We start from the raw sequence: 19,646 nt of genomic DNA, 5'->3' as shown, positions 1-19,646 counted from the left end.
ATAGATGTGAGCTGTCTTGCAGACGTCAGCGTTCTTGGAGCTGCATTTTGTAGTAGCTTGAATGGAGTGATAGTTTTGGTTGTCCATTACAATAAAGAACTCTGTGAGTCGTAAAAGTGTGCGCTAACGTGTCTGACAATGTTTTTCTACTGATAAAATTTAATTTTTGCAACATTTTAACGTGGTTTGCAACAAATCTGGTAATGCGAGATGTCAAGGGATTTGTGAATTTAGACAAATTTTTTTGTCTTGCTTTGTTTTGTTTTATTTTGGAGTGTTGCAATCTTAATGTTGCCCATCAACTTGTCGAAATAGAACTTCAGATGTTTTGTTACGCTAGTCACAAGTTGGGATGATGGACTTTTTGAAAAATTGTTTTCTTGGTTTACAGCACCCTCTGCTGGTCAGAGTGATGCACATATGTTTTTTGGGGGGCCATAGAGATGGCAGAATTCCTCCTATTCATTGTTTTTTTTAAAAAGAGAAAATTTGCACCAGTAGCTAAAAACATTGCTACTAATACTACATACTCCTGGTCGGCGCACAGCTTTTAAAGTTTCGGGAAACGTTTTTGTCAATGAAATAAAAAGCCATGTTGCTCAAAGAGCTTTGACTCGTTAAAGGCGGACAAATCTCGGTTGATGTTCTACTTTTAGTGAGGATAAAAAACCATGAGTGCACGCTTCTAGCGGAGATGGAAAAGGATACAGGTCTCTTTCTCCCACTCTTGTTATTGCCTCGCCCACTCACAACTTATTTTTCTGTTCCTTTAAAGTGCGTCATTTGGGTATTTCCGCACTGTTTGAGTGGGCGGTGGTGAGTTGCACTGAGAAGGAAAATCAAAGAGCAGCAGCTGTCAAGTTACACAAGAGTCGGTGCCGGAAATCCACGAATTCTATTTTCAAAATAATAGTCCTAGGTAACATTTACCTGGACACAGTTATCTTCAGGTATTTGTGAAGAATGTTTTTCTTTGCTTTACTTATTTGTTCTGCCTACTTGTTCAGCTTTTCAATTCTGACTCAGTAGAGACGGTATGGGGGAGCCAGGTAGTTAGGAAGATTGAGCTCACAAGCAAGCACACAAAAAACTATTTGCATTTTTGATGTATTAGCAATTACAGAGTACATGAAATGTGACACCAGACCACAAGCGGCAAAAATGAATAAGCTACATGCCTTTACTTATGACTGACATTTATCAGTTGAAATCTTAAATCAAAGTTTTAAATGTAACAAAATTTCAAATTTAGAACTCTGAAGCAAAGTTATAATGTGACTCTTTTTTGATTAACATAGTTTCAAATCTGAGGTTTGAAGGTCTATGTATGAGAAGTGAGGTGTTTAGTTAGCCGATGTCTTGTTTGCTGATACCACACACCTCACTACCATCTTTCTGTCCTTGTGGTTTTACTAGACATTGGGAACATAAAGTACAGGAATATGCGTGACTCACTTTGATTCAAATTTGCAGATTGTGTAGACTCAAAAAAATCAAAACATGTTTTAAGTGTAAGTGAAATATAATGATTCTCTAATTCAGATTTGGTATTTATTTGTACTTCTTTGCATTTCAAGACTCTTGTCTTGAAACTAGAGGCAGTTTGCCCTATAGAGCAAAATAAAAAAAAATTGAGGTAGTTTGTTAGTGAATAGTCACTAAATTCTGCCTTGATAGTTCATGGGCTCAAAGACAAATCCGCCAATTGAATTTTAAAATACAAAGAAGAGTCTAACCCTAATTTCATAATTTATCTTTCATCCTCTCTTTAAACTTTTTTTGTTTTATTTCACAGAAAGATTACAAAACTGGGAAATAAATATTATAGGTCCTATTACGACCTGCTTCATATCTCGTTAAGACAAGATTTGCATCCCATCAAAACTAAAATATGTTTGTTTCAATCAGAATAGTCAATCTATTGTGAACAGCATAAAAAAATATTACCGCCACCCCATATTCCTTCATTTTATTACAGACAAGGAGAAAAAAATTTTTTATCAAAGAATATGCTGCCTGATTTTCACCCTGTGCCACCGTGTGAGTTTAGGAATGTTTTGTGAAACAAATTAAAAATAAAATTATAAAGTAATCTATTTACCTTTAATGTTGTTGATTAATTCAACTGAACAATGTGATTATAAGTTTAAGCACAGGTCTTATATATTCAAAAAAAGAAGGTCAAGCTTAGACAATGTTGGGGTGTCCGGTGGGTTTAAGTACAATTCTGCCCAGGGCCTCACATATAAAGTTTGACCAGCTCTGAAATGGGTACATTTTGTCTATTTGACAAATGCGTCAGAGGAATTACACAAAACAATTGGAACTATTTCAGTCCCAATTGCTGACTTTGACAGTGGGACATTGCGCAAAAATCAAACAAGAAGCTGGCTCTCTTTGTTTTCTGAAATACACGCTGTATTTCTGGGCTACTTTTACCGGAAACCGAGTGAGCGCTTGCCCCGGCACTTTACTATGTAGGTGGGGCGAAGGAGGCCACAGTACTGCACTGTCAAGAAGTTTTTCGACTTCACATTGTCGTCGTTGCACCGTCTTTTTTTTGCTAATAAATACAACATAAACGACAGAGGACAGGTGGTGTGAGAAAAAGTGGTGTGATAAGAGGAGTGTGAGGCGGAAACGGACACAGCCATGGACGGTAAGTTGAGCTGCTTTTATTTGGTCTCCTACTTGGCAGGAGGTGAAACTGTACGGGTAGTTGTTTTGCGAAGAGGGAAAGCCCCGCTGTCGCTGGGTTTGCGCTAACAGGAGGAGGAGGTTGCTATCGAATAGCTAAAGTCTAACCTAAAGTTTAGAATTTGTAATTAATTTAATAAAGGGTATGACATATAAATTTCAAACGACCTTGTTTGCATTATTTAGCCTGTTAGTGGCTACTTCACCTGGCCTCGAACCTGTCGCTCTGCCAGGAGGCCTTCTGGGTCGGTCCTAAAGGATTGACTGCCATACTCGATTCAGAAATCCTACAGTTTAATATTTTTCCATCCCTCTGAAAAAATGCAAGTTATGAATCATACTCAAATACATTTATCTGATATATTTCACTCTTCGCCTTACATTCGGGCTGCATTTTATCAACTTCGCTTGTTTATTTTAATTTTGAAAAATCTCTTTATTTTGTATAACTTCGTCTTGCCCGCCCAGCTGATTTCTCTTTTCATTTTCTTTTTTTTTATTTTTAGGAAAGGCAAAAATATATATAAAAAAATGTATGCAGCAGCAACGGAGCGGCCATTAAACAGTTTTATTCATTATTGTCTCCTCATTTCAATCGTAAATTGAAACTGACATTATTCGGCTTGAATTTTAATAAGACATACGAGACCGCTACAATAATAATGTTATAGTGACGTCTATGTTGGGTCACTTAAAGTGAAAGTGACATCCAGTTGCCCCAAAAACCTTCAGCAGTTATAATATTAGTGTACTGAATGACTTATTAGTGTGTGACAATATAGTCACACACTCATAGGCATTTACTTTCACTTTCATACGAAGCTGAAACTAACATAAATTATGCCACTTTGATAAAAAATAACAGTTGTATTCCCATAATTTTAATGTCCTAAAATTTAATTTTACATGTATTAAAAAAAATTGTACAGCTCCAATAGGATGCATTGAGTTGGTCTATTTTTAAGCAGGGCAATAAAGCTATAAGCGTCATATTAAAAAATATACATAAATTTTCTCCACCTTACAGTGATTTAGTGTGTAAGCCCTAGCAGGCAAGTTCCAGCTTGGAAAGCATCCCACTCATGGTTCTGAAATGAATGCAGGGTGGAGCTTTTTGGCCACCTGATCTCGTCGCACCTTCCTCTCAGAAACCGGAGTTGAGCCAGCTTTTTTTTTTCTCTCTCTAGCAACAAATCTGGTAATGCGAGACACCGGCACTTCACCCCGTTGTTTGCACTTTTCCTCACTCCAGCTCCTCTGGATCTTTGGCGGGCGGTTTACGAGCAGTAATTATATTTAGCTGGGAAGCCCGTGTATCTCGGTGGCCTCCTGACCTCTCCTGGTTGCTGCGCCGTCTGGTAGATTTCCACTCGGACTGCACAGCAAATGACAAACCCGTACTAAAACCTCAAATATGCGCTGAATCCTGCTTGTTTTTTAATGTGTTTTAGTCATTTGTGCAGCGGGTTGTGTTGTGCGTCACTTAATGTAGATGATTAACAGTTACTCCTCTTGGGAGTTTACCTAACCCTGTCTCTCTGTCACCCCCAGGTGTGTACGGATGGGGCATGACCTCTATTAACCCAGGTATGAAACTGTTTTTATTTTTATTTTTTTAAACTTGCAACTGTTTTTGCCTTGTTTGTACACTGATTATCGATTATCTCGATGTCACTCCTCACACCCACCAGTCCAACCAGCGAGCCCTTACATAGAGATTATCGAGCAGCCGAAGCAGAGGGGGATGAGGTTCCGCTATAAATGTGAGGGTCGCTCAGCTGGCAGTATTCCTGGAGAGAAAAGCAACGACACCACTAAGACCTACCCGGCCATCAAGGTTGGTCAAACCAATGTTTTCCTGCTTTGATCCGATTTAATGAAGCATAAAATTCACATTTTTACCAGTCAGACTCCAATCTGTCGCTCCAGTTACTGTTCTCATGTTAGATGCTCAATTTGAATGGAATTTTATGAGGATAGTTTTCAATGGTTTATTATTATTATTAATAATAATAATATTATTAGGGATGCTCCGATCAGGTTTTTTGCTGCCGATTCCGATCTCCCACGAGGGCGGATTATTGCCGATCACATAAAACATGCCAAATACTTGCAGGCTCGATACAGCAGCTATTCGGTCAAAAGGACGATTGAAAAAACCTGCAATCAGTAAAACAATATTTAAGAATAAGGCTCTAAACAGCCTAAATTATGCATGAGTCAAATGAATCTCACAACACTGTCTATATTAAATAATGTCAAGAAAAAGAGGAAACATTAATTCAAAGTTAAATGCAGGTTGTATCAAAATAAACAATCCTGAGTTACTAAATTAAAACTTCCTGAGAGCATGGTTCCGATTGGTTGTTTGTGACCGAGTGGAGTAATTCTGCAGAACACAGGAGGAGGCAGAGGAGATTGATTTATTTATTTTTTTCACTGATTATCTATCTCATGTTGGGACATAGGGAAAGTTTTAATGCATATATAAAATCTTCTGTTTTTTAGTTTAAGTTGCGTGCTGCAGCTTCAAGCAGACGTTCAATGTGAGAGTTCACTGCCAGTTTATAATATTTTTATTGATTTTTTTTATTTAATAATAATAACAATAATTGAAATAATCAAGGAAAGTACATATTTAGGTTGAAAGATGAATAACATATGAGCCAGGAGGGAACGTTGTGGCAGTCACCTAGGTAACCATGCCTCGGATGCTTTGATGATTAGCTGTTTTCCCGTTGAGAATAACACTACTGGAACACTACTGGAAAGCTTCCAGTAGTGTTCCTAGGAAACCTGATGGAGACGCTTTTATATGTGAGGGTCGCCAGGAAGCCAGGAAATGTGATTAATGTTTTCATGTGTTACCTAAACTGGGAATACCCCTAAAGATGAATGTGGACAGTGAAACCAGGGGCCATTAAAAGGCAGGTGTGTAATAGGAAGTAAACGTTGTCAAGCTTGAAAACCGTCGCTGTTTTGAAACTGAATGTTTCCATATTTGGACTGAAGGGTTGACGTTTGGACGCTTGTCTTTGACCTCAATACACAAATGTTATTTCGACATATATGTATAAACATTGAAGTAGTTCACATGGGAAATTCTAATTCAGAAAGTTTTTTTCTCTGTGTTTCAGATTATTAATGCTGCAAACTATTAGAAAATATAGCAATGCAAAAAGATATGCACTAAATCCATATTTTTCTGCTTCCCCTCTTTCTCTTATACAAATAACTTAAGTTTGAAGTCCTTTTGCAATATTAATATTACATGCAGTGATACTACAGTGACATATTTGGTATGCATGTCTGTGCAGGTTTTTATGAAGATGTTGGGAAAGGATTTTTGTTAGTTTCCACGTTTCCACTCATCAGAAAAACAATCTATTGTAAAAAAAAGAAAAAACAAAAGGTATTGGCTAAAATCATAAAACGGAGTGTCTATGCATTCTTAAAAATCGGAAATTCATGTATCTGAACTTAAAGCTTTAAAATGTCTTAAATCTGTTGGAAATTGTGCAAGTTGGCCTTAAATACCGTATTTTCCGCACTATCAGGCGCACCTAAAAACCTTCAATTTCCTCAAAAGCCGACAGTGCGCCTTATAATCCGGTGTGCCTTATATATGGACCAATATTGAGCCACAACAGGTCTAGCAACTACGGCAAGCAGCCGGCGACTTCATTTTTGCCCGTAGAAGAAGAAGCGCGTGGTGCATGCTGGGATAGTTGTCAGAACGCTGGTTTGTAATCTATTAATAAAGTTTGACTGACCTATCTATCTACATACCGACCGTCTAGAATCAGGTCGTCTGCAGGTCCTTTAGCACCACGTTCTCGACGAACATGCTGTGCGCGAACGGAGAAGGGTGACCATCATCCGGCCACGCCCTGGCCCAGTCGCAGAAGGCTCTCCTCGCCGACCGGAGTTGGACTGTTTTGTTGACATTCCCTTTTAGTGCAGCTCCATCTAGTGGATGTATAACATAACTTCACCCTCTACTGTAACGTCTATTCTATGCGCCTTATAACTTGGTGCACCTTGTATATGAAAAAAGTTTTAAAATAGGCCATTCATTGAAGGTGCGCCTTATATTCCGGTGCGCCTTATAGTGCGGAAAATATGGTACATTAATCACAGGTCTTAAATTTTGTGACATGGCTATTTTATGTATTTTTCCTGTGGGACTTTTCTGTCAGGCAAAAGTTTGACTCTAACAGACGTCTTCATTACGTTCTGAGACTCGAGACAGTTGAGGCTACCACTAACTATCTGCTAATATAACTTTGCTAGCTAGCTTGCTAGCTTTTTTGTGTCTATTTAAGTGTAAGTTATCGCCAGCTGGCTGGACGATGTTCGTCTTTGCCACCTGCTTACTTATGTTGCCAACCCATACAACGCTACCTACATTCTGTGCAAAAATCTTGGCATTTTTATATAAAGTAACCAATTTTCTTTTGTATATTTCTGTCGTGATATAGGTCCTTAAAAAAATCTTAAATCTGAGTTGGTGAAACCCATTCTGTAAAACAAAATCAAAGTTGACTTTTTTTAATGTTTCTACATAAAGGTCAGTGACTGGCTGTTCTATATTTACTACCAGATGACTGAGAGCCATCAAACCTGCTCTGTTTTTTCTCTTTTAACCAGCAAATTCGTCTCGTTTTGTCCGACAGGTTCACAACTACAGCGGCCCTCTCCGGGTCCGCATCTCTCTGGTGACAAAGAACCCTCCGCACAAACCCCACCCCCACGAACTGGTTGGGAAAGACTGCAAACATGGCTACTATGAGGCCGACCTGCAGGAGAGACGAATCCACAGGTGGGCTTGTCAATCCTTAGATTCGGTTTACAGAATGAATCCTGCGTGTTTCTGGTCTTCTCAGTGCAACTTAAGCAGCTGTGCAGATAAGGGATAGTTTTCAAAGTAAATTCAAAGAGCGTGACAAGTAAAGGACAGGAAAAACAAGATAGAGATTGTTTTGATAAGTGACTGCAGCTCTCAGTCTTCGACTAAAATGACCTACATTCTGTTTCTTGCATGTTAGAGACGCACTTCATCCAAATCTTCCCTTTATCTACTTCAGAAATTTCATCTGTAAAGCTACCAGCTCCACCTTCTGTGTGGACGTGAGTAAAACATTAACTGCACCCATTAGGAACTGTTGGACTTCCTCTTCAGGGTCTGATATCCCGACTAAAATGGTCTTTTACTGGAAAGGGTCTCGTCGAAAAGGAAGCGGCGTGCTCTCAGGTGTTCTTTACGATCAAAAACTTAAAAAGGCGAGTCAACTCAAAGTTTGACTGTTTGACGCCAACACCTTGAGTTACATAACCAAACCGGTCTTCCTGGTGAGACTGAAATATGTCAGTGTGGTCTAAAACAGGAGTGATGAAATCCTAACAAACAGCATGTACTGCAGGTGGTTTGAGTTAATCCACTGGGTATATTACTCATCTAATTAAAAAACACTTTATACAAGGGCTTTATAAGTTTGCCTGATTAAAAGGATTATAGGAACCTGAAGATGAAGGAAGTCTCGTTTTTTTAAGCGTATTGTGTCCCTACCAAAATGACTGAAAACAATTATTTAATTTTATATCTAACTACATATTGGGGCAAAAAAAGATCCTTCCAAAAGATTAAAAATGTGAAATTTAAGAAATATTATTCATGTTTAAATTAAAAAATACAGAAGTAGAACCAATCAATTCTAAGACATAGTTCCTGCTTGTTGTAGTGTGAAAATGTAATTTTCATTCAACTAAAATGTTTGTTTCTGATTGGAATTGACATTTTTCTCCCAAAAGATAAGGCAATGAACAAGGAGTATTATGTTTGAAAAACAGAAAACAGCGGAATATAAGAAATGATGTATACTCTGCTATTAATGGAAATTAGGGGTACACTGTTAAGTGTATCATTTATTTATCGGGATACATTTCCTATCATAAGAACTTTCATTTATCGTTCCCACAATAAATTCCTATTCATGATATTTAAAGTCGCCCCAACTGTCCTTTTGTCCAGATTGTCAGTTTTACCATCTTCTCCACTGATAATTCAATAAATACCAATAAATCTAAAAAGTACAGTTTAGTGGTACAATTCACACTTCTTTATGTGACCTTTGTCCTAAAGAAGCGTAGTATAAATGGAAATGTTTTTCCAAAAGCATTATTTGTGTTTGTGGGGTAATAATGGCTCTGACACACATTCCCAATCTGACAGTTACCTAAAAGAGAAGTCATATTTTGTTCTTGTCATTCATTTTTCTCTCTGTAGCAGTAGTGAATTAATTGTGATTTAAAAAATGCAATAAAATTCTGCTTACTAAAATTATATCTGGCTAGGAAGTTGGACTTTATAGTTAGTTTTTTTAATCCCGACACATTTAAATTGTAGAGATCAACATGCCATAATGTAACTGAAATACTGCAATTTCCTGCTCTAAAAATGATGAATCCAGTTGGATTTCTTTGCTTTTTACAGAAATGTTGTTTTTCTCCTAATACAGTTTTCGATTTAAGACAATGCAAATAATAAATATTTCTCTTCTGTCCAAGCGGTGCAAATATAGAGTACATTAAAAAAAAAAACTTGAAAATTGATTGGAAAAAATCCAAATCAAATCAGCATACAAAGTATTAGAATTTAAGCAAAAAAAAATGTCCTTAAAATAAATAAATAAATGCCATTATGAAAAGTTATGTTGCATAGATTAGGTTTTTGGTTTTTGCAGCCTTGTTTACTGTAATTAAATGAACAGTATGCGATAATTCTGACAAACCTTCTAAAAGTTTTTAAAGTATTGTTCTGCTCACCATTGTTCCCCAGAAAGAAAATATTAAGGGGAGATTCTTGCAAAAAAAAAAAGTAAAACTGTACATAAATAAAGCCAAAAGAAAAAACAAAACGTATGTTATCAATATCTGTAATTATCCAGATCAATTCCCAATCAGTCAAAACATGGAGCTCTGGCCTCCCATAAATAAAACTTGGTGTATTTGCCCTTTAGTTTTCAGAACCTGGGCATTCAGTGTGTGAAGAAGAAGGATGTCAACGAGGCCATCACTTGCAGACTGCAGACCAGCAACAACCCCTTCAGCAGTAAGTGTCAATGGTTTTCTACTTTTAAGTTGCTGCATTCTCTCCTTGGCACCCAAATAGACTGATGACAATAATACTGATGAAATTTGAAATGCAAATCACAATTATAACAACTGTAGCAGGACGGTTTACTGGAACAAACCTTGTTAAGACGCCAATTTTTCAGTTTTTTTTTTTTTCCAAGCGTTCCACCTTCTCTTGACAGGATGCAGTGCTTAGTCAGACTGCCATGCTGTGTGATTACACTCCCCACCCTTTTCCTTTCTCTGTTTTGATTGCAGTTCCTGAGCCCAAGGTGTGGGAGGAAGAGTTTGACCTGAATTCTGTGCGACTTTGCTTCCAGGCCTCCATCACCCTTCCCACAGGGGAGATGTTTCCTCTGCCGCCCGTCGTCTCACAGCCTATCTTTGACAACAGTGAGTTGGAAACACGACACTCAACTGTTTGTGTGCCACTATTTTCTGATTAAAGCAAAGCAAAAAGAGAAAACGGGAAAATTTTAATTTATGATGGAAAAGTTGCTTTTGTGCAAAAGTGGGGAAATGCTTAGGCCTAAACCTATGGTATGTAAAGTTAAAATCATGATAAATTAATTCTAAACTCTCAACATCTAACATTTCACCAAGTCTCACTGGCCTAACTTCATTAGATAAAGGGATATTTTGTGATGCTAGTTTAGAAATATTGGCAAGGATATTTTTTTATTCATTAAACCTTCCAAATTTTACTTTTAGAAGGAAAAAAAATGAGAAAGCACAGTAATTTTCGCCAACTTATTGATCACCTTTTATAACTAGACTTCAAGTTGGCTGAGGCAGCAGTGTAATTGAGGTATGAAATACTGCCACCTGCAGGTGGTACTTAGCGGTCATTTAAACCAAATTGCAATAAACTCAGGATTACGCATTAGCGCAGAAAAAAAACAACAAAAAAAACCTTGGAAATCTGTTGATTTTGCATGAATTTCCATGAAAATGGAGGGACTGATTAGCAATGCTAGTAGCTACCACACCGCAACTCAAATCACTTCAGACGTATTGAAGACAGCATGTGACTGGTTGACTGGTTAAAGGGTTTTGGTTGGCCAACAACCAAAAATTTAGAACCTATTCACTGGAATGGACCAGTTTGATCAACTCAAAATGTATACATTTAAACCGTAGAACTGCTGCTAGTGAGAGAGAGCAAGACTTTGAGCGAATAACAGGAAGGCTAAACAAAGCACGAGAAAGTTGCTCTATTTTGAAACATTCCAGATTTGGAAATGTTGGCATCCTTGTGGAAACGGTGGCATCAAGAAAATAAATATACCCAGAAATCACCAGCCATGCTAACAATGCTAATTACTAGTGTAAGGTGCTAACACTTGGTTAAAGTGTCAATCAGTTACATTTACTCAAGTAGCTTTTTGTGAAAAATATATTTTAGGAGTATTTTCACTGTGCTGTACTTTTTACTTTTACTTCAGTAACTTTATTATGAAGTATTGTCACTCTTGAGTAAAATTTCTGTTTATGCTACTCTCTGAGAGTAACTTCACTGAATAAAGAACAAGCTTTGTTTTAACCAAAAATTCACCAGACACACAACTTTTGTCAGTGATTCATTAGCTTTATAATGAAAAAAACTGATACGGAAAAAACTCACCTCTGCAACTTGGTAATAGAAAAACCTTGTTTTACAGTGACTGCTTTACATTAACTGTATTCTGACATCGGCTACCCCCCAATCTAAATAATTAAGAAGGCAAAAAATATATTTTCAGTACCAGAAAACGGTTCTTAAAAGTAACTCGCAATCATCAATGATGTTAAATTAATGAATCTATTTAAGACTATTGATGACAGTCTTCAGTGCCTTTATTTACTTTTGTTTCAGTGAATAAATTAGAAATTATTCCGATGTAATTTAATCTGAGTTAGGGTAGGGTAGGGTTTGTCTGTCAAGTGAATTTAGGGCAAACTTTTGAAATTTTCTCTTAGAGTGAAGCGTTACCTCTCAGCTTCAGTATAAACGACAAGGTACAGCATTGTGAGCAGCTTATTGCTTATGTTTTCTGATGGTGATGGTAATTTCACGAGGGAACTGGCATTTATTACAAATTCGACTTATCGTGGTGCCTTCTTGCAGCCTCAGACGCTCTTTGTTCCTCTTTGCTTACCGATTTTTCTCATCAGCCTGAAGATACTGACAAGAATTGATCTCCAGATTAGCCACATCCTATTTTCGTGCAAGTTATTTTCTGTTGCAATCCTTTACTGAATCTTTGTTTTGCTAATAATAGTTTTTCTTTTTTTGTCTTTCAGGAGCCCCAAACACAGCTGAGTTGAAAATCTGCAGAGTGAACCGTAACTCCGGCAGCTGCAGAGGAGGGGATGAAATCTTCCTCCTCTGTGATAAAGTGCAAAAAGGTGCCTGTGCTGTCTGACATTTGAATACATTACTACAGCTTTTAACTTACACTTTCATACTGCGTAGTCTGTAAATAGAACTCAGAAGTGAGTAAGCAGAGATGTGGCTTATGAGACATATAATTCGGTGGGGTAGAAAACGGCTCACGCCCACAGGAAGTCGGGGCCTGTTGCCTCGTTTGAAGATAAACACACAGATGTTTCGTATCAACCAAAAATATTCGTTTTTAGATTGCGTAAATGCAAAGAGCTGTTTTCAAATGATGATTTAGTTTGTGTAAAATCTACCCAAATCATGAATCGTGAATTATCGCATTTTTACTTTTTTCTTTTGTCTTATAGAAGCCACAATTGACATAAATGGAGCCTTTCTGTCAAAGTGAATTAGGCCAGAAAGTCCAGAAAGCCATGGTTTAGCCATTTCAAACAAAATGGAGAACATATAAAAAAGTGGACTACCTTCTTTAGGATTTCTGAAAGAGGAGTAAAAGTCGTAAAAAGCTTGCAGGCCTGTCACATTACACGTACGAGTCAGATAAAATAGTACGTTGGCCAAGCCGGATGTGGCCCACTAGTCCTGAGCTTGTGGGCCACACGCCTGATCTAGGAAATAAAACGTCCGATAACGTTTCTACAGCGGAAGGCGTACGGTCGTGTGACTGGGTATCGGACTTATCTCAAGTGCCCAAAATGAGCTGCCACTGCAGTTTGTTGCAGATGTTCAGTTGTTGTCCTGTCAGTCATGAAATGACTTCTTGAGCGTGGCTGTCTATGGCCCAAAATAACTTTTCTGCAGCATTAAACTTCCGTTTCAAAGACCTTCTGGTTTCAGATGATGTCATGTTGCGACTGTAGGGTTTTGTTTCTCTGTTGCCGTAGGGTTAGAGTACAACAAAGCAGCAACACTGTGTCTGAATGAACAAAATATGTTTTTGTAATGGTAATCATTGGTTTAATTATGTATGGATATAGATGTACGCTACCTTGCTGACATTTTTATACCCATTTGAACTTTTCCACATTTTATCACCATACAAGTTCAAACTTTGGTGCATTTTAATGGGATTTTATGGGATAGACCAACAAATAGTACCTAGTTGTAAAGTTGTGAAAAAGAACAAATGGTTTTCAAAATCTGAAAAGTCTTGTGCATTTATGAGTTAGTACTGTTTAAAAACACTTTTCATTGCAACTACTGCAGCAAGGACTGCAGCAAAACTAGTAGATATGCAAGCCTCTACCAGCTTTACATATTTAAATCTTGCCGGTTTGCCTTTCCTACTGCAGAGGACATCGAAGTGCGGTTCTTCCAGGACTCCTGGGAGGGGAAGGGCACGTTCTCTCAGGCTGACGTCCACCGGCAGGTGGCCATTGTCTTCCGCACACCTCCCTATCGCGACACTAACCTCAGCGAGCCCATTAAGGTGAAGATGCAGCTCAGACGGCCCTCTGACCGTGAAGTCAGCGAGCCGATGGACTTCCAGTTCCTACCTGCTGACCCAGGTAATAGACTTCAGTTTTTATTTGAAGGCTCTCGAAAATAATTTATAAAACTAATGTAAAGTGTATGAAATCTTAACAATTTGCCATTTCGATGATCCCTTTATAGATGAATACAGGCTGACTGAGAAGAGAAAGCGTACAGGAGACATGTTCCAGAGCTTGAAGCTGGGATCTATGTTATCAACTGGTATGTTAGGGCCTGGATGGCCCTCTTTTTGTAATTATCATTATGCTTACATTGAAACTCCACTAACAAGCACATTTTGTAAAATTCTAGTGTCCGTTCCACAAGACAGACGGCACATAAACCTCGCACGGAGACCAGTTGCAGCTAAACTGTCTTCAATGAGCACACAAGCAGGTGAGTTAGTCTCATCCACTTATTGTTCGGAGTCGGTTTTATTAATTTGATCTGGGAAGAGATAAAACAATGTTAACATAATAACATATTCTGGATGATGCCATCAGTTGTTGGCGAGCACCTCCTTTGCTTTTGCCGCTCCACTTTAAATCTGTGTCTATGGCAATATGGTAAACTCCTCTGGGATTTGGGGTCATAGTTCATGTGTCATTTGAGTTTTTGAGACACTAATCAACTGCTTTCACTTGGAAAAAATATTACCTTGTTGCCACAGTTTCACATCTTAACAACCTTCCTAAAGTTAAAATCTAACTCCAAGAATTGAGAGGGAATGCTGATCCACACGTGCCACACCTTTTGTTTTTTAAGGTTTTATTGGCTAGTTAGTTGACAGGAAAGTGGTTAACGAGAGAAGGGGAAGACATGTGGCAAAGGTCGTCAAGGCCGGGAACCTGTGACAGGTGCGTCAAGGACTGAGGCCTCCATATGTGGGTTGTGCTTAACCCCTGCGCCACCACAGCACACCCAACATGCCACACCTTTAACATAAAAATGATGACCAAAAGTCTACAAAAAATAGGACTAACATGACAGAACTTCTCCAACATGCTTCCACCATAGGCATGTAGTTTTGGAATGAATTGGGTCAAAATACATTTATATGGTAAAATGGACCAGACATAAGTACATTTTTAAATATTATTTGCAGGACTTTAACACATTAAATCTGATTAATTAACTACATAGATTTTAATGCATTAAAATGTTAACGCAATTTTCTTTGTTTTGCATAGATAAAAAAATCTACAGAAGTAACCTTTATATTGTTTCTGGTACACCAGTAAATGTGACGCACAACTGACATCCACAAACAGCGACAGACTAAAGCCTCTTCTCTTAGCCCACTGGGAGTAAATTTTTTTCTTCAAAAACAATTGGATGGGATGCTGGGAACAACTACTGTTGTGTTAAAATGAGTTAGCCTGTCAGTGAAGCTATTCAAGCCTAAAACATGCTACAGCAGCAGCACAGACGTTCCCAGTGCTAATGTCAGAGTCCATAGTCCACATTTCTAAAAAGGTTCCATGAATGGTCAGGACCACCTAGATAACAGATTAAAAACAACAAATATCTTTATTGCATGTTTGTTAGCCCGTTAATAATTAGACATACTGGCCCTGTAATTTACCAGCAAAAAGTGTTTTTGAATTAAAACTTTCTTTTCTCAATATGGTTTTTGATTAAAATGCAATTAATTGCAATTAATTAATTATAGACCCTGCAATTAACTCAGTAAAAAATGTGAATCGAGTCCCACCATTCATAAATTTGAATTTACTTCATAAGGAACAATGCACAATGAAGGTTGCCCTTAGCAAAAAGGTTATTTCTCATCGGTTGATGGTGGAAAAATAAAGAAAAACACACACATGGACGAACACATAATTAACATCAAATTACAAGGAATGGTTAATAGTGGTACAGATGACTAATTTTAAAAAGCAATATTATAAAAACTATTAAAACATTTCATTCAAAGATATTAATTTAAAACTTAAATGCAGCTTTGAGTATTCAGCAGCCACTGTTTAGATTATTTTCTAAAACTGTTCACTGACATGTTTGTATTAGTGGATATAACGCGGCTTCAAAGTTGATGTTTACAGATACTTCTCTTCGAATACCTTGCAAAGCACTGCATTTTCCAGTACCTGACATTAATCTGTGAAGTATTACTAGTCCTTGCATTGAATTGGTTTTCGGATAGGAAACTGATGATGTTTTTTCTTCCAGCAGCAGAGGCTGCCCCTTCTGCCAGTGGGTTGAAACCCTTCTCATACAATCAACCAGGACAGCTGTTCTCAGTCCAGCCTAAGGTTGAGGCATCTTCGTCCATCTCCACGGCGACTACCAACCAAACCTGGAAGATCATGGAGAGCTTGAAGCTGGGCCCCACTAACCCGGTGCAGACCTTCACGATGAGCTCCGTGTCGGCCCCTTCCTCCTCCACCACCTCCACCGCTGTCAACAACGAGTACTCCACTATCAACCTGCCGGACCTTCACGAGTTCTTCCCCAACATTTCCTCCCCCATGGCCGAGGAGTCTGCGGCTCCTAAGGGAAGTGCCGTCGCCCCACAGACTGGCAGCACCTTCCCCCTGCAGGAGTCCCAGTTCCGGGTAGACCCCCCACTAGTGGACGACGAGATCCCGGACTTCTCCAACTTCACCGACCATCCGGTGCCAGGCACCCTGGACAGCCTCAACATGGATGAATTTGAGGACCTTCTGAACCCACGCCTAATGAGCGAGGGCGGATCTGCCGCATCCATGCTGACGTCTTCCCAACAGGGAGTCCTCTCCAGCTCGGCTGCTGCGTCCCAGAACGGCGCCGTATCCCAGAACCTCCCAGATCACATCAACAACCCAGGAAGCACCTACATGAATTACCCCAACAGCATCGCCAACCTGCTCCGGAGCGAGGACATGATCGTCCTGGCGTCCAGCAACAACAACCAGCAGCCTGCCGTGCTGGATGACTTCGACGTGCTGATGTCCGCCGATGAAGACCGCCTCATCTCCATTTTTAACAGCGGGAGCCAAGCTGGCTTTGTGTCAGGACACCCAACTTAATTGTTTTTCCAACAAAGACAATTTGTAAATTCCTTCCCTAAAGACTCTCTTATTAATGCAGACACAATAAAGAATCCTGGACTGAAAAAGGGTCGAAGAGGCTAAAGGTAGCAAAAGTTCTCTCTGTGGACAAACTCATAGAAATACTATTACCAACTGAGAAACCACAGGACTGAACGCATCTTGATTTCATTCAGCTCGTTGAAAACAACCATGGATAATGATTTACCACTAGTAAAGACTGGGCGTGGGACAACAAGAGGTCATCATAGTGGTTTAAATTTGAATTGAAAATACCATGGTATTAACTCAATTGTTTATGTTTAAAATTGTCACCAATCTCCTTGCTTTGCAACATTTCTTCTTGACCGGAAGTGTGCAGCAACAGGTGGGGGCAGCACCTATAGGAACTTAGGTTTGTTGGAAACATTTTTACAGTAAAAAACCCCCAAACATTTTAAGTGTTTAAGGTCACCTCTGTAGCTGGCCCATGCCTAGTAAAGACGTTTTGACGAATACGTCAGTAAGGTTGTTCTGAATAGAACATGTGTAGCTTGTTTGTGTTTTTTTGTACTGTCAATGGAATAATTTTTGGTAGCTAAAATAATTTTCTTCACAGTAGGGCTGGGCGATGTGGCTTAAAGTTTAATTTGCAATTAAATTTATTGTTTAATTACAAGAAAATAGACCAAGTATTAGCAGAATAACGACACAATTTAACCAGAACCAAAATTACCAAAAAAAGTCCTTTTGATGATTGGAAAAAAGGCTTCTAGAGTTATCGAGATCTGACGTGAGCCTTTCAGTGTGTGCGGTTTTCTTCAAAATGAACAATTTCAAAGTCCTGCTGCTGATAATTTAAAGCCAATGGTTAAAAAAAGCAATGCCAAAGTGCAACTTTAAAGTATGCTCAATATTCTTCATTGAATGTTTTTCTTTTTAATGGCAGAGTTCTCATAAAATTATTACTGCATTCTTTTTATATTACAACTGTACTCTGGTGATACTCGTATTATTTTGACTTTATTCTCACAATGATATGACTGTATTCTTGTAATACTTTGATCTTATTTTTGGAATTGAAACATTTTTTTTTTAAATTCTGGCCTAATATTCTAACTTGAAAAAATGATCATCCCCTTCTCCTACGCTTCTCTTTGTGCAGAAGTACCGGACCCTCAGCTATCGAAAAACAATTGCTTCCTTAAGGGGTGAACTCTGTTGAAGTTTTAAACTTTAAACCGATCGCTAATGTTTGTACGTGACTTATGCTATGCACCGGTTCGATGCTATTAAGCTTCCGAAAATTGAATGCGCTGTAAACAACCATCCTCTGCTTAACCATCGTAATATTAATTTGATATTTGGAGACATGGCCAACATGGACTAACCGGCTTTGGTCACTTCCTCCAGAGCCACTGCTAAAACTACAGGCAAACTATTTGTAATTCTAAAATGGCTCAGAAAAACGATGCCGTCATCCACAACTTCTCCTGTTTGCTGATTGGCTCGGTCGAAATTCTTCTGGTGGAATCCAGGTGAATGGAAGGGGGAAATGGAGCGGAAATACTTATTAAGACAGTGGCCAGGTTTCTAATATTCCCATCATAGAATTGACCAGAATTCAAAGTCCAAATAAATACAAGCTGTAAAAAGATGCTTGTTGAGCAAGATGAGCTGTGGGTGTGCTGTCATCACTATGAACTATAGAAAATGAGTGCATTGGTGAGGGGGGAAAAAAAAAAGATATTCCAAAAATTAAATCTTCAAAACCAAAAATGTTATTGATAATTTGATTTTATCGCCCAGCCCTACTTCACAGAAGTGTTTGATCTTGCTTTTTGTGCTATAAAATAAACAGGCTGGTACTTCTTAGAATGTAATCTAATCTAGAGGGAAGCCTATGCAAATCCATTGTTGCTTTTATCCAATACCATTTTCAGTTAACTTCGATTGTTAATTAGGGATGCACCGATATGAAAACGCGGTCGATGCCGATATTTATATTACTGCTGTGGCTGGTAATTGATACTATATATATATGTTTCCCTACCCTTTCTGCTGACATCACCATTAATAGCTGTGTTCCCATTGACCGTATAATTGCACAAATTGGAATTACGAAATAAAATTTGCTTAATAGAAACGCAAAAAAAAAAGTTTTGATTGAGGATGAAGTACCAAAATTAATGTATTTTGCAGAACTGTAATGGAACCACTTTTTTTGCATCACCAGTCATGTGAACAATGGATGTGAATACTGGAAAAAGGACCAGAGGACAGGAAGTAGTAGAGTGGTGGTGTGGCATGTTTTTTTTTTTTTAAACCTTGAGTAAACACACTTTTTTACATGATTTTTATTTCATTTAATAAAAAAACACAATTGCAAATGTTTTATTTTTTACATTAGCGGAATATCTACGAAGTTTTGCGCACCCTTGTTATGGAAATGCAGCTATTGTCACATGACTAAACAAATACCACTTAGATGATCCCCTGCCAAAACTTTAATTGTATCAGCCCAGTTTTACTTGCAGAACCGATATGTAAAATAATATCGTGTATCCCTAATTTTTATGTTCACTGAAGGTCTTTAAGTTACCATTTGAATGTGGTAAGAAACCAAATGAAGGTCTATATGTAAATACCATATAAACAATTTAAGAGTATGCTTACTAAACAGGATTTATTCTTGTGAAGTCATGGGTTGGGTTGTTTTTAACACCCGATAGAACCTGCAGCAAAAACCAACTTAAGACTTATGTAAAAACTATAAGTAGTAACATGTTTTTTTCAAGTTATTCTGCCTTTTTGTTTTTTTTACATATGGTATTGGATATATCCAATAAAGATGCAATTTATTGTAATTGACTGTCCCGATTCAAAACACTCTTTGCCAATAAAAATTACAACCGTGTAAAGAAAAAAAG

General features: G+C 38.2%; 1 protein-coding gene across 2 annotated transcripts; it reads left to right on the top strand.

Annotated features, from left to right (window-relative positions):
* Positions 1-2,465: 2,465 nt before the first annotated feature.
* Positions 2,466-19,645, top strand: rela (RELA proto-oncogene, NF-kB subunit a). 2 transcript variants are annotated; one of them, XM_008435056.3, is made up of 11 exons: positions 2,466-2,659; positions 4,249-4,284; positions 4,389-4,534; positions 7,374-7,519; positions 9,717-9,808; positions 10,090-10,224; positions 12,115-12,219; positions 13,507-13,722; positions 13,829-13,909; positions 14,000-14,083; positions 15,881-19,645. In XM_008435056.3, exons 1-11 carry the CDS (start codon positions 2,653-2,655, stop codon positions 16,714-16,716), a joined length of 1,884 nt encoding a protein of 627 aa, XP_008433278.3. In that variant the 5' UTR covers positions 2,466-2,652; the 3' UTR covers positions 16,717-19,645. The 2 variants fall into 2 exon arrangements, with proteins under 2 accessions (XP_008433278.3, XP_081455265.1); XM_081599139.1 differs by having other exon boundaries at positions 15,878-19,645.
* Position 19,646: the final 1 nt, after the last annotated feature.

The sequence above is a fragment of the Poecilia reticulata genome, chromosome 18, assembly GCF_904066995.2.
Source record: "Poecilia reticulata chromosome 18, P_reticulata-male-v2, whole genome shotgun sequence".
NCBI classification, from domain to species: domain Eukaryota; kingdom Metazoa; phylum Chordata; class Actinopteri; order Cyprinodontiformes; family Poeciliidae; genus Poecilia; species Poecilia reticulata.
Note: the sequence above shows the minus strand (reverse complement) of the source record. Positions and strands in the feature narration are given on the sequence as shown.